At 47.8% G+C, this 15000-nt stretch overlaps 2 protein-coding genes across 3 annotated transcripts in view; both read right to left on the bottom strand.

Moving 5' to 3' along the window:
• LOC126574931 (influenza virus NS1A-binding protein-like) overlaps nt 1-11097 on the bottom strand; it is an 18215-nt gene extending 7118 nt beyond the window's left edge. Inside the window, exons 1-2 of one of the 2 annotated variants that reach the window (XM_050235352.1) lie at nt 10526-11097; nt 9332-9495 (exon numbers count right to left, since the gene is read on the bottom strand). In XM_050235352.1, the coding sequence (XP_050091309.1) occupies nt 9332-9495; nt 10526-10611 (250 nt within the window). In that variant the 5' untranslated portion in view covers nt 10612-11097. Of the gene's footprint in view, nt 1-3324; nt 4526-9331; nt 9496-10525 lie in introns of those variants that run through there. The other variant, XM_050235361.1, reaches the window with a different exon arrangement.
• A 3880-nt stretch (nt 11098-14977) lies between these two features.
• The window catches only part of LOC126581642 (ubiquitin carboxyl-terminal hydrolase 20), a 7491-nt gene continuing 7468 nt past the window's right edge, over nt 14978-15000 (bottom strand). Inside the window, exon 6 of the mRNA XM_050245448.1 lies at nt 14978-15000. This exon is cut by the window's right edge and continues 2159 nt beyond it. The gene's annotated coding sequence lies outside the window, so the exon portion shown is untranslated.

Genomic DNA, 15000 nt, shown 5'->3' with positions numbered 1-15000 from the left:
AATTGGTACCGTGGATCGTGGCCATAGAAAACTCCGCACTCACTGTCTTCCAATTACGTTCCAATTACGATTGTTGCTCTTTATCGTATTACCCTTCCGCAAAAGGTAAACTCTCTTGTGTGCGAGCATCGCTTGACGTAAGTAGCGACACTTGTGCGCCGTTTCGTGGGAAGATGTCACGCGAATGTCACGTTCTCCTTCACGCACGCCACTGTCTCGCACATCTCTGGCCAGCGACTGCGCCAGAGGAACATGATAAGCCGAAGAGTGATGGCCGTAAAATGATAAATTCATCCAAACACATCCGACCACTCGTGGAATGGTGCGCTGATTGTGCGCCTCCTCATCTGTCTTGACATTCGCTAAAATGTGCGCATCGTTTAGGTAGTTTTTCAACTTTCTACACCATTTTGAAACGGGTTTTCCCTGGTCGCATTTCCGCAATTCACGTGCGTTCATACTCCAACCGTCGTGCCAAACGAAATCTGGTGTCTGGTGCGTTTTTAGTTCTATAATTATCCCTCACCAGTTCCATTCGACGGGTCGTTTTAAAGTGACAATCTAGTATCCCGCAACTGCTACTGCGTACGCACTTGCATCGTGACGACGAGCTCGCACGCACGCACGCACGAGAGAAACGTAGCAGGCCTGTATGTGCGCCAAATGCAGTTTCACTGCACCGCCATCGTCGTTGCAATCATCGCAATAGGCCGCGATGCAGGCGATATCCTTTCTTCACACCTCGGCGGCGACTTTTTGTATTCCTCGTCCCAGGGCCCGTGGGATGCATGGTCGTTGAACTCAAGTTTCGTTTTTGCTTCTTTCTCCCCTTAGTCGATTGCAGGACTGGCCTAGATACGATGAAAACCGAAAACAAATGCCAAAAGTGAAAATGTACCACCGTTTTCCCTGGGCGTACTACACGGTAGGCGAGCCACAGTGGGATGGTTTTCTTTTTTTTTTTGGGTGGAAGCCATTTTGGCACCGACCGGCTTCTCTTCATTCACTCACCGGGTGCAACATTATCCTCTATATTTCAAGCGTTTTAGCTATTCCCTCGTCGTCCCTTTTTTTCCTGTGTCTCGCATCATATCACAGAGATTAGGTTTTTGCCAATGTTTCCGCCTAGAAGAGGCGTATGATTTTGAAGTTTGGCCGTACGCCAGCAAACCAGCAGACTCACCCCGGTTACGCTTGTGTTCCCAGCCACTACAGCGCCTGGCAGACGGAGGAGGTCGGTGGTAATGATCGATGGACCGCACCATCCCCTACGATGACGATACTCATGGAATTAAAAATAACTCACAATAATGTTGCTACAAAATGCGCTAGACGCTAGAGGAGCAACTGGCAGCAGCTATAATGATCCCGGAACATCTTTCGACGCGACCCATCACCGTCCTGGATGAAGACAATGGATATATAACATTCGTCTCCCCTTCTTTTATTTATTTACTCTGGACCGCGAAAGTGGGCGCGAAAGGGTGCAAGATCACGTGGCGATCAAACCGATGGCGTTGTTTGTATTTTGTCTACCACACTCTTTCCCAGGTGCTAGTGTTCGTGCTAGAGCCGAAACAGAACCCTTCTTCTGATGCCCCATCCCTTTTGTTTACACCAAAAAGGATCCACTGGAAATATGATCATTCCGCATCAGCAAAAACATATTCACATGCAACAGAGTTTATGCAAACATAATGAATTTATTTAATTGTTACCAGCGCACCCTCCCTGCTTGCTGCGAGACACGTGTGCACTGATCGCGATCGAGGTAGGCGCTCTGGTGCTACAATTTGCTCGATGACAAAGTTAATTGAGGAAAAACAGAGGGCCTTTAATTGGTTATTTAGATCGCTGCTTCAAGCAACGGGTGCAAAGGTGGTGCGTGTTCGCTCTCACCGTACGCTAGGACCGGTAAGTGATTGCAGTTCGTCCCGCGGGGAATAAGATATGCTGATCGCGCGATCGCTACTACGGCGACATCGATTGCTTCGTAATTAGCCAATTACCATCGTTTCAGATGAAAGCAGTATGCAAGGTAATGAGAGACGGCGCTGATCCAATAAGGAAGCGAGAAAAAAACACCTGTCCACCTGTGTCCCTTTCCTCGCTTTATGGAATGCATGTGGCGGAACTAATAGCTCCCCCTTACTGACTGGTGCATTCGGTCTCAATTAGTGGTTGTTCTCGCGGTCGACATGGTTCTAATGCAGGTGTTACATTAAGTGCGTAAAACTTTCTCCTTTTTCGCGCCGTACGTTTTAGTCAAACCCGTAGATGCCTCGAGAAATGCGCAAAAAATGCGCTTCCAAAAACATCCCGCATCGACCTCAAACACGGAATAAATGCAGAAGCAAACCATTAACGATGTGCCGATAGGGCACGAAAACAACATATTTACTCCAAAACATGTGGTCCAGTATGTTTATAATCTTCAACAAACCAGCTGGCCGGCCGGCCTTCTGGTTTTTATGGCGATGCCGATCTCGCCACCCTGGCGCCCCGCATTATGGACCCTTCGCGAGCGGCTTCCACTTGTGCCGGACCGATCGGAATCGGACGAGACTGTTTACAAACAAACAGAGCAAGCTCTCATCGAAACGGAACATTCTTACACCCCTTTTTTTTTTGGTGGGTTGATTTTTGTTAAGATAATTAAAAGAAATCTGCATCTATTGCCATTTCCCCCTAGCACACAGAGCTTTGGCACTGGTTGCTATTCGTTCGCAACAAATTTAAGATCATGAATTATCGCGCGCGCGCACACGATGACACACACAGCCAGCCTGACGCCCGCATGTGGCCTACTGCGTGAAGGGTGCGCCCCGCAAACGGTATCTGATCTTGGCTGATATCTGCTGCTGTTGATCTTCCTTAGCGTACCCCGTTTTTCCACCGATTGACGTCAACGAGCGCCAAGTGATCGGTTGCATAGGGGTGACCGTTATGGAAAAGCCGGATGCCATGCAGTCCCTCATTTTCCTCCTAATGCAATTAAGAGCATACACGGCGGCTGTTGCCGTGCCCTTCGCATCGTGACGCTCGAATATGCGAATTTACCTGGCAGAGCGTAGTTACGTGTCACTAAGTGAACCAGCACTGATCGGTAACGGGTGGTTGAAGGTTACTGATCAAAGTGGAACTATCACTTTATTCCGGCTTCGAATAACACAACTGGCAACGTACGCACCGGTCACTGTTGTAGCGACATGATGTAACTAATCAACGTTGTTGCATGGTCTCCGCGTGACTAATAGCGTTTGTTGTGAAATGATTTAAATGAAGGCAAAAACATAAGGCCCTCTCCCCTCTGGCGTTACTTACCACTATCGTAGGAAACTTTGATGACGTTTTTTCTCGTCATTTTGAAAGAAATAGTTTGGCGAGCGGAGTGAAGAATTTCCTTCCCCTGCACACACCACTACTGCAGGAACTAAGTCAGACTACTTGGATTGGATTATCCTTTATCGTCGACTATCCTCTTCTCGCGACACGCTGGACGCAACAATAGGGTTCAGGGCGGAATATCACAACACGATCAACAGACGATCACGCACGCACGCACACAAACACACGCTTAGCTCGGGATTATTCCGGAGTTCGACTCCGAGCGATGAAGGATTATGTGCTTTGAGCTAGTCAATCCTTTCGCTTATCACAGACTTTGCGGGGTTCCGGATGGAAGAAATCGCAACGGTCGTTTTGTTCAGTGACTTTGAACGTGCCGACGGTAGCGGAGTGACAGAATTGGTGACTGCAAGACAGTGGACCTCATCCTCAGCAACAATTGGGTGGCACCGATGGAGGTGCCGATGGTGGTAGCAGAAACCCCGGTGGCCCTTGCTGCGTCGTTATCTTTAGCGAAGGAGCACAAACCCATTCCTGTGGTTTTGGATGAGCTGACGACAGTGGGGCACAGGGTAGCGTACCGTAGGCCAAAAAGGATGTTCGGTCTCGCGGTTCGACGTCGGGCGTATCTCCAAACGGTTGAACGATCAGCAGTCGACTGAGACGAACGGTGGTGCGGTCGGTGCGCACTGTCAAATTCTGCTACCACGGTGGTTATTGGCGTTTACCTTGAACAACAATCAAGTCGCCTTCGGTTTCCTACGGCCGGACGTCAGACCGTCGTCGCAAACGGCACACTTTTTCCGTCGTTGCCATGGCCGCCGCACGTGCCACCCAGGACGGGGTTGATGGTACAAGCTTGCTCCACTCCACTCCTATCCCAGCTGCCTGCCTGCTACGATTGTTCTTGGCCGACCGACCGGTTACTGGGACATCATCTTTGGCCAGCTTGTTGAGGGTCCTTGCGGTAACTGTGAATAACCCGTGCCACAAAAAACAAAACCACCAACTAAAACCGTCGGAAAGAAGGTTGACGGTTGCAGACGGAGTCGACAGATTTGCTTCGCGGAACTGCCTATCCCTCGTCCTCCTAGTCGCGCCGGCTATCGGGCGGCGGCGGCGGTACCGGAGCTGAAAAATGGGCCACACGGCTACACTGCTGTCCCGTTCGGTCGGGGGCCACCTATCGACTGTCGGCAGGTTCGAACATTCGCAATCCCCGATACCTTTCCCCCAGGGTGGGGGGGGTGGGCAGACTGGAGCGCTGTGACGTCCCCCCCCCCCCCCCCCCGCTGGGTTACTTTGCTACATTTACTACCGCGCACGAGGAAGCAATATGGTCCACCAGCTCTTTCCCGCTGCATCCTCGGTGGTGGTAGTGGTGTTGATACGAGCGTATCATGACACGATGCGCACACACGCAAACTTGTCGGCCACTCATCCCCTCCCACGACGCCCAGACCAGTGATCTACTACGGGCATTCAGATGACTGGAAGCATGCTTCTCTCTCTCTGGAACCCTTTTTTTTTCACGCGGAAGCAAGTCATTCGGGCCAACGAACGTCGGTGGGACGAGGGAACAACAAGATCGATATCTTTCCATTCACACTCGAAAGCCAACCCCGCGCGCTCGTAATGCGCCCTGCGACTGCCTAGCTTCTCGGTGCACTTGAGCGAGGTCAAGAACACGCGAACACGCCGAGGTACTGGGCTTAGCCACAGGGCTAGATGCTATTTACTGCTTCTTTTTAAACCATCCACAAGTAGGCATGGTTGTCAGATCTTGTAGCTTGATTCTGTCAAGGGTTTACTGGTTGCCGTCCACTGCCTATATGCTGTCCACGCTTGCTTCGAAAGGAGAAAGCCTTTAGGATTAGTGGATTAAGTTAGTGGATTAAGAAGCATAGTAGCCCCCAAGTTGGTTGTAGTGTGCGATTGATGCGTTGGCCACGATATTCCGGCCGCAGATGCACCTCAAAAGCTAAAGATCATAAATTTTATTGATTTATACGGAATAGGCGCCTGGTGCGGGCATGTGTTAAAGCCATCCATCAACGTTGAAACGAAGAATGTTCGTTCCCATTTTTTTTTCTAACGATTTTTCGTGCTCGTGACACCTTCCGACCATCCAGAACTTAATTTAATTAAAGCCTCACGGTTCTGCCACATGCTTCTTACGTGAGTGGTGCTGTAGTTTCTTCGATTTGTACGTCACTAACATGCTAGCTACTAGCTCTTGGTGTTGGTCGTACGTAGCAAATACACTCGTAAATACAAAAACGAGTCATGGTGATGGCCAGAACAAGAAGAAGAAGCAACAGCAGAAGTGCGGTATTGATCCTCCAACGGATGGTACGTTGAGTTTCCTCGTATGATGCCACACGAGCAGCGTCCGGCATCCTCAATAAATCACGAGTCCATTCTATAAATTGATGCCATATTAATGATCATATGGTGCACCGGGTTCCAGTCTGAACTTCGCGTCCCGGCGATAAAATGCCACCGTACAGTCGCGAAACAGTCGATCGTGTTTCAATTCACAAACCTACGCAAATGGAGTGCGGTACGGTGAATGACACTCGCGCCAACATGACGACGCTTCGTCCACGGACCACCGATGTTCCAATTCCAATGCCATCCGCACTAGACCGGCTCCCGGCTGGGTGCTTTACCATTTTTTTGTTATTTTTTTTTGCTCAACATTTTAGCAACAGGTGCTAATTTTATTCGCATCTTTTGATGCCCTAAGCCTAGAGAGATCTGGTCTGGTATACATTTTATGATCTTCCTGTAAATCAGTGACGCAGGACTTGTGTTTAGCGTGTGAAAATAGAGATTAATATTTGCCAAATGGCCAACAAACAAGGTGGTGTTTAGGAAACCTTCGTCGCATTCAAAAATGACCAATACCGCAGGTGAAAACCAAGCAAACGGGCAAAATTTTATGAAACACAGTACACAACCGTGTTTGTCTTGTCCATCACCATTTGTCAAGCGCCGGGCGGGTCCATTTTACGTATGAACTAGCCGAGGAAGTGTAGTGTTGAGACATGTAGTGGAGGTCATGAGGAGTTCTTTCCCAGCATCGCGAAACAGCGTCAGCTTCTATTTTCTCCGATGCCCTTCTTTACATCACTCCCTTAGGCGACAACCGGAGCGTCATCGAGTGGCGTGGCCATGTTTACACAATCCCCGTAAACCCGTGAACATGACGCAAACCGACCGAGAAATTAATCACAGACTGCATGCCGGAAGCCAAGCATATGAGGAACTCCACGATAGCAGAGCATCAAACGGTTCAATGGCTTCCAACAAAGTACAAAACATGAACGAATGAGATATCATCACCGACCGGCGAGATGATGAAAGCACATTGGATTGATGACACGTTGTTCGTATAATATCTTGGACACCTCTCCTGTCGTATGATCTGTAATTTTATCGAAACACATAGAATGATAGCACACATAGGCGCACTCTGGGAGCCATGAATTTAGGTCATCATAACGAGAGGACGACGGGACACGTCCGGCAGCAATTTGCGTTGAGGTCACACAAGCCACTAGCCTACTAGAGGCCAACGAGAACCACGTTGCGTAGCATTGAGGAAATGGAAGTAATGACAAATGGGAACTGTGATATCAATTGATGGTTCAAGGAGTGTGTGAAGCTCCTAAAGCAATAGAATCCCTCAAATATCCTACCACAATGATGGAAAAGTACACCAATAATAGAAAAACTGAAATATTTTGATTGAAAAAAAAACACAAAGCCAGAACATTCTCCATGACTCATGGTTAGCGGTGCCTGCCTTCCAGATAATTGGATTTCGTACACACTCGTGCATGTTTTGGCTTCCGGAATAGCGACCACCGGACCGGACCGCGGAAGGGAACACGTTCCGCGGCGTCACTAGCACGTTGTTGCTAATGCGGCACAATGTTTGCGCGGGAATTTTCAACCCCCCCTTTCGATCATGCAACACGTACGCCATGCCACGCCACGCGGTTGTACCTCGCGTTCAGACATGTCACGGGATCAGAGATTTAGACAAACAGTTCGCGTTACAACAGAAATCGAAAAATGTACGCCACTTTCACACCGAGAATGCTCTAGAAATTGCGACCGAGATCGAGATCATTCTGGTCGTAACAACTTGCTACCGCCAACAGAGTGCCTCATCATAGAGAGAGAGAGAGAGAGAGAGAGAGAGAGAGAGAGAGAGAGAGAGAGAGAGAGAGAGAGAGAGAGAGAGGTTTTAAATGGCCCAAAAATTATCCCCACATTGTCAGCTAGGGCCGTTGTAACGATTTGTTTCTCTTTTTTTTAAACATTCGCACAATTTTCCACACACAGTCGGACACAGTGTATGTTGCTAGCAGCGTTAATGTAGCACCTCTCGACGACGATCCGCGCTAAATTGCGCCAGTGATGGATGGTTTGAATTGTTGAAATCCTTTGTCGACGGACGGACAGGGGGGGGGGGGGGGGGGAGGTTCGTTCATCTTCCTAGCAACAGAGCCCGACCGGATTTGACGGTCATGGTCCGGATGGCTGCACCGTTTAAAGTGTGTCAAATAGATTTTAATTTTATGATTCGCTGTCCCATCGCGAACGAGCTGGCCATTCATTTCATTCATTGAAACCGGCTAGCCTAGGACGGGCCAAGCCTCCCCGCCCCTTCTCATGGTCATTAATTTCAAGGTTAATGTGAAGTAGCGTCAGACAGGAGCAGATTGACGGTCAACCCAGCAGCTGCAAATGAAGTTGTTTCGATTTTTAATCACTTATTTCTTCGCACAAGGAAAAAAAAGGCTCCCTGTCCATTAAAGTTGTATCGTACCAATCTAATTTGAACATTTGTAAAGATTAAGCTTACACATTGTAAACCCAATTGCGCTCGATTGGTGTGCCAATTGAAGAAAGTGATCCTACATCTTTCTTCCCCTCATCCCCTTCGCAACCCATTAAGATGTCACAAGTTCACGTATCAAGCCCCGTCGACCTTCGCCAAACTCGTTCAAGTAGCACCAATTCGTACAACAAATAAACATTGCCGAAACCGCCTGATTGATCGTCCAAGGACAACGCAAACGGCAGCCGCTATCGTACGAGAAGCGTTAAAGCGCACCATCATTCCAGCGCGAGACGAGATGAGTGGCGAGAAATTGGACAGAGGCCTGCGGTTGGCGCGCGAACAGCGTGTACAGCGGGGGAAAGCAACCGAAACGAAATACTACGTTTGTAAGCGTACTAAAAATACTATCACTACACATGGGCGCATGTCTTCGGACAGCAGGGAGGGTACAAAGATAACTCTTATCTAAATTTACACCACGGCGCGAGCAACTGTTTCGCAAAGAGCAGTGACTTGGCATAGTTCCTTCCTCTTCCCCCCGGCGGTGTGCTTGTGAGATCGATCGATCGATTACCGATCGATTAGAACGCTGGGATTCGATACAATAGATCCGGCACCATCAGGCCCCCATTGGGTGGCCTAGACGAACAAACAACGAAAACTTGCAACACCAACAATGCGATGTACCACAAATAGAAATGGCACAACTGCGCGTTGCGAGTTGTTTGTATCACTCAAGAAGAACCGATCACTTCGGCACGACTTCCGGTTTACGCTTCGGTGCCGAACCGATGGACCCTTTTTGGCAATAACAGAGATGCCAGTAACAAAAAGAAAAGAAGCAAACAAATTCAAATTTAACCAGACCACGACGGGTGGCATTGTGACGATAGGCGAGAGCGCGCACGAGGAAGCTGTAAACCGCCACCACCGGTGACGCAAGCAGACGGGGCGGCCGATGAAGGTTACGAAAGTAAAAAGACATCGACGTGCCTCCAAGCACACACCCGCGATGCTCGGGTGTGTCTGCGGGTGTCGGCTTCGCCGTTTTTGACGGTACGGTACGCGTTTAGGTTGGGAGATCGCAAGACGCGAAACGTGCGATTAGGCACACCCCACACTTACCGCCAATGGAGCACTCGATACGGGGACGCATTCTGCGAGGAATCGGCGAAACTCCGTTGGATGAGGAGGACGTCTTGGACGAGTGGTTCGTGGATGTGGACGAGACGGTCGGGGACGACAGCAGACCGTAGTGCTCGAATGTGCCACCAGCTGCAAGTTTACTGCTATTTTTTGTGCAAGAGAGAGAGATAAGAGATAGAAAAAGGAACGAATTAATCATCTAAATGGTGGCTGTAATATTTTACCAAAAAAAAACAAAAATTGTTATGGATTTAGATGAAATTACGACGCCATTCTGATTCGCTTGATTCTTCCAATTAGCATCTCCAGCTGACCGCCACTAACTCAAACTCCCATTCGCAGCATAACAAAGAGAACGTGGCCAACGATAACAGTGTCACGTGTTGACTCACTCCAGGGACGCTAATTTGCTTATATGCGATACCATCGAGCAACACATTCTACCTGATAACCCAATGCCCGAGCACTACACTGGAGTGTACCAACTGTAGTCAAGTTGTTAACATACATTGGCCTTATTCCTAATAGTCAGTTGATTCGTAATAAGCAATATTGTACAAACATACACACTCGAGTGTCGAAGACGACCTCGTGATTCACAGAACGATGATGACTAATTGCGCTTCTCGGATATTCTTTGGTCATAATCATAAATGCTACCATTCGCCACTGATCAGAGCCAATCTTTGTCACTGTGCATGGATTATACAGCCGTTTTCAACAACCAAAGTTAAGCCCCTCCGACGTAATCTGCCTTTTGTTCTAGTTGTGAAATGGAAAAATGGGTCATTCAAACGGTTACATCCCATTCCTTTTGGCACACTTTTGACTATGAAAAACGTTGTCTCCGACTTGTACTGTATGGCAAACCTATCGTACTAGTAGATACAAAATGGTCTTTCCTTTTATTCTTTTCCTCTGTTCCAGTAAGGTAAACATTCTTCCTGTCGCACAGCCTACGCACAAACCAAAACAATCATGAATTGGCTTTTTTCAGTTTCATTCGTCTTGGCATTGCGAGCACAACGGTACACGGTTCCCGAATCGATTGCGGTTTATAGCTTTCGATGTAGCTCGGAACATATGGATGATAAAAACGTAAATAAACCCCCTCAGCAGTACAACGTAACATCACCATTACAAACGGTCTGCGCTCATCATCGATATGCTTGCCTTGAATCCATTGTCGTGCTCGCCGAGGGCGCACTGAATTCGTCGGAAATGTTATTGCTTTCGCACAATCTGGAGCATTCTTCCATCCACACAACTGAACCAACACTGGTTTCTGGTTTTCTTCTTTCGATGCCGCTTGTTGAATAATTGGCAGCACGTAACAATGGCACGAATTTTTTCTTTCAAACCATCCACCAATCCTCTAAAACTCACGATGAACGTTAAACGTCTTGCACAGCATTATGCTACAAGTTAATTGAGTGACCGCGTATGAACCGCATTTTTAAACCACTGTACGGTTCGGTATACAGCGAAGTTAATCGAATTATTGTGTACACCATTGGCTTTCCACTGGACAGGTCCAACCAGTTAAAAACACAGGCTACCAGGCGGCTCCATCATAAGTTGACACGTGAAAGTTCACTTTTTTAATTTCTCGATGCCTTTTGCAACACTAACCATCGGCAAAAGGTTAACTGTGCATGAAATTCACTACTAATCAAGGAACTTTTCATCAAATGCGAGGTATCCACATCATATCAGACTCACGTCCCACGAGAAGCGCACAAGAAACCGACCGAAAATGACTATCAATGCGAGTATCCCCGTGGGATACTAAAATAATAAAAAAAGGAAAAACGAAAAAGCGAGAGAACAAACTGAGGCCACGAGAGACGCGAGAGACATACCGTCATTACGAGTCGGTCCTTTCACTCGGATCCCTCCGATTCACACGATCACCGTGTACATTCATTGTAGACACATTAGGGTGCAGAAATATGGACTGCGCGAATCGAGAATATCTTTAAGTTCTCTAAATATTATTTTAAACTAGTATACCCATTTTATCATTTCTTCATCGTCATACAATAAGGCATGTGCGTAATGCAGCAAAGCAGCAACTGATCAATGGCTGAGGATGTCATCATCGATCATACACTTGGTTGCTGTCCCAACGCGCTACCCAGAATGATGAATGAAATTAAAAACAGGAATTCATCGAACGTGAAAATCGATTCCAAACAAGGACAGCCGGGTTTCCAACCGAACAAGAAACAATAAAAGAAAAAAGAACGACAGAGACAGAGAGAGCAAAAGATGCAGAGAGAGAGAGAGAGAGAGTTTTAATGCGCGCCGGCGCAATATGTAATAAACAGAGAATACCGGACAAGAGAGCCGTCCTCTGTCGACCCCTACATCTCGGCCAAATGGCTTACGATTTTCTCTCACCGATTTTCCGAGCGTAGCATGTTACGGCATAAAAATATCGTTCCTCGAAGAGTGAATTTTTAATGAATTAACATAGAGTAAACCTTTTGTAAAATTTCCATTTCCCTTCGCACGCGATCGGGAAACGATGATATATTTTTCTCATTTTTACTATCATTTGCTTGTCTTGCTGTTTTTCGTTTTTGCAACCACATGGTGAGATTTGATCGATCGATCGTGATTCACGCCCGCTTTCGATGGCGATCTTTCAACAGGTGATTAATTAGTCAGCTCCCATCTCTTTGAAAGGAGCAATTTACAAATGGCACTAGCAAGGGGGTGTAAAACGAAAATTTTAACATCTAGCACCGCATATCGTTCTCATTGTGTGGAAGATTGATCGCTAGCTAATGTCCCAGTATTTCGGTTTAATTTGGCTTAATGCACGCATTTACATATCGTGAACACGCTACACCAGGCTCACCAATGTAGACATCCCGCACAGGTAGATAGCTAGAGCAGCAAGACACCGATGACAAGGGGGGGGTACAAAAAGCTATCGCAAAATTACCTCCAACAACCCCTGCCTCTGCTGCTATGGTAGCCGGCCAACGAACATCGCTACAAGTTGAAATATGGGTCAAACGAAGGAGGCTGCACAAAGACACAACGCTTCGCGGCGGTTCCATGATGTGGACTGCCCATTAGATAAACTGGTTGTCCGTTTTGAGGGTCGAGTGAGGCAGCTGATGCTGTTTCATATCGATTAGATCGTTGTGCCGAATGCAGTATGATTTGTGGTGCTGGGAAACGATTTGACCGATTTGATGCTAAAAAAAGAGCATCTTTTGCCAATGCCATAGGCGGATTTTCAAGATTTCAAGTAGTGTATGCTAACGTTAAAGTGAAAGCTGTGCAACAGAGCTAACGAAGGTGCACCTTTCACTCTATTGCTCGGTTGCTGTATCTCTGGTATGGGATGTGGAGAAGCGAAGATACGGCCGCACCGCGCCATGCAAACACGATGAGCCGGTTACACGTTGTACGGCATGGCTCGAGGTTAGCCGTAGTGTTGGAAGAAAGGGTTATAGCAGAGGCGTTCCGACGCACCAGACGCCAGCTAATCAGGCAACTGTACCAGTGTGCGTACGCAGTCTCGCCGCTGATTCTCGTGAGAAAGGCCACATCACACAAACGGCAGCCACGCCGCGACGACAACGACGACGATGGCAGTGGCCTTTGGCTTATTCAATTTCTCTGCGGAAATAAAAAAGATGTGCGAATAAAGGGGTATAAAAGTGCGTGCACCACCGGCACCGGCACCCATACCCATTCACCTGGCCAGTTTCTCCAACATACACATACGCACGTGGTTTTTTTTTTAAGTTTAATCTGTTCCGCTCTCTTTCGCTCCTGCAGCAGCCGACGGCCTCAAACGACCTCCAGCAAACGCGCGTTGCGAATAGTGTGGCATGCGAAAACAACGTCCAAGCCACGTCCATCTTATGGTACGCGTTGCGCTGGTTGATCTCCATAACCCGACCCGATGACAATGACTTTTTTTATGGGGGGAACCTAAGCACCCACTAAACGCGACACTAGCGTGGGGTCTGAGATCAAGCTATCACAGGCAAAGCCTACCTGTTGTTCGTTGATGCTGCCAGCGCGTTGATGCACCGTCGATGGTGGCGACAATCGGACGACTCGACACAAACCGTGTACAACAATGAAAACGCCACAGGAGTCTTGCGAGCCCAGTACAAAGCTGCGGCAATAACCGGGTGTCACAAAGAGGTCTTCTTCATTTTCTAGAACGTGGTAGAATGAGTCCGAAAGCCGGCGATGTTCGCGATGGCTCTGGAATGCTCGAGGTTTTTCACACTAACGCTTGTTGAAACACCACTAATTCTCACCGACCCGTCGGGCTCCAGTTTGAGATGTAGCACTTCCGACGTGATCAGTCGTGGAGCCAGAGAACCCCGTGAATCACCGTGACAGCAATGACATGGAGCAGCTCCCGGCCACGCGGATGCACAGAATCCACACCTCCGAATCGTACGAACACGCGTTCACGAATGCACACACGCACGAGCACCCGTTGACAAATGGGTGGAATAGAGACGGAGGTGACAAAACGCGCCGTTGGCTGGCAACTCCCTCCTGTTGTTTGTTGGCCCGGGGTTGTACGTGCGCGGCGCCTCGACAGCCGGTCCTGCCTTTGCCGGGGTTTCGCTGCCACTGCGCAGTGCTGACTGTGTGTTTCGCACCAACGTGTATTCGATTCCTGTGGTTATCGCCCGAAAGCGAGGCTTCTGCAAGATCACGGCATCTTACTGTGGATGGGTGTAGATATAAATGAAAATCAAATTTAAATCGAAATAAAAAGGGTCGCTGCTTACTGAGATCTGTTTCAGAACATCGAGAGCAACAGCAGGGCTGATACTTTTTGCCGGCAGTTTGTGTACCAGCAACCGGCTCTCCTCACATTTCTCGCTGATATCGGACGATCTGTGCCTCAGCTTGATTGCCGGTGAATGCATACATAAGCGTACATAAGCCACATACATAAGCCCCGCCGGACGTACAGTGGGGCTCAACATTCACGCCACACATGTAGCCAAAACTAGTCCCATGCGTGGCACAAAAACGTGCCGAAGATAGTATTAAAGTTAGCCTGGGTAAACCTTGCGTTCTAATAAATTAATGTTGCGTATTGCTCTGTTCCCGGAAAGATTTTTTTCCCTCGAGTCGAAATGATCTAACTGTGAGTTTTAATCAAAGATGCACCACCTTTTTTCGGCCTAGGTTTCATTGTCTCCCTAACTCTAATTTCTTTCCTCTCTATCATATGTTCGAACGTTCTTATGCCTACGTGACTTTGATCAAGTTTTCCTAAACCTAGGGCTGGTACATCCGATTGGCCTAAATCTGATCACATATCTATTTATATGGCTAAGCTCTCACAGGGGACAGAACCTTCAATGCTTTCATACGAGGTATAGTTTCGGAATATTAGAGGATTCAACATTTTTCGCAACTTTACAATATTATTATGAAGAAGCATCAAAACAAACATAAAATCATGCGCATTGCCAAAGAAACAGATCTGCAATTCTACAGCATAATGTCAATTATATATTAATGCGGCAAAGCAATGGAAACATTTCCTGTGGATTGGATTGGCAAGCAAAAAGAAAAGGAAAAAGGGAAATCCACCACATGCTATCGTTCCCCCCCCCCGGAATTTCGGAATGAAACAAATGATG

Source organism: Anopheles aquasalis, chromosome 2, assembly GCF_943734665.1.
Source record: "Anopheles aquasalis chromosome 2, idAnoAquaMG_Q_19, whole genome shotgun sequence".
In the NCBI taxonomy this organism is placed as follows: Eukaryota; Metazoa; Arthropoda; class Insecta; order Diptera; family Culicidae; genus Anopheles; species Anopheles aquasalis.
This window is presented reverse-complemented; position numbering and strand designations above follow the sequence as displayed.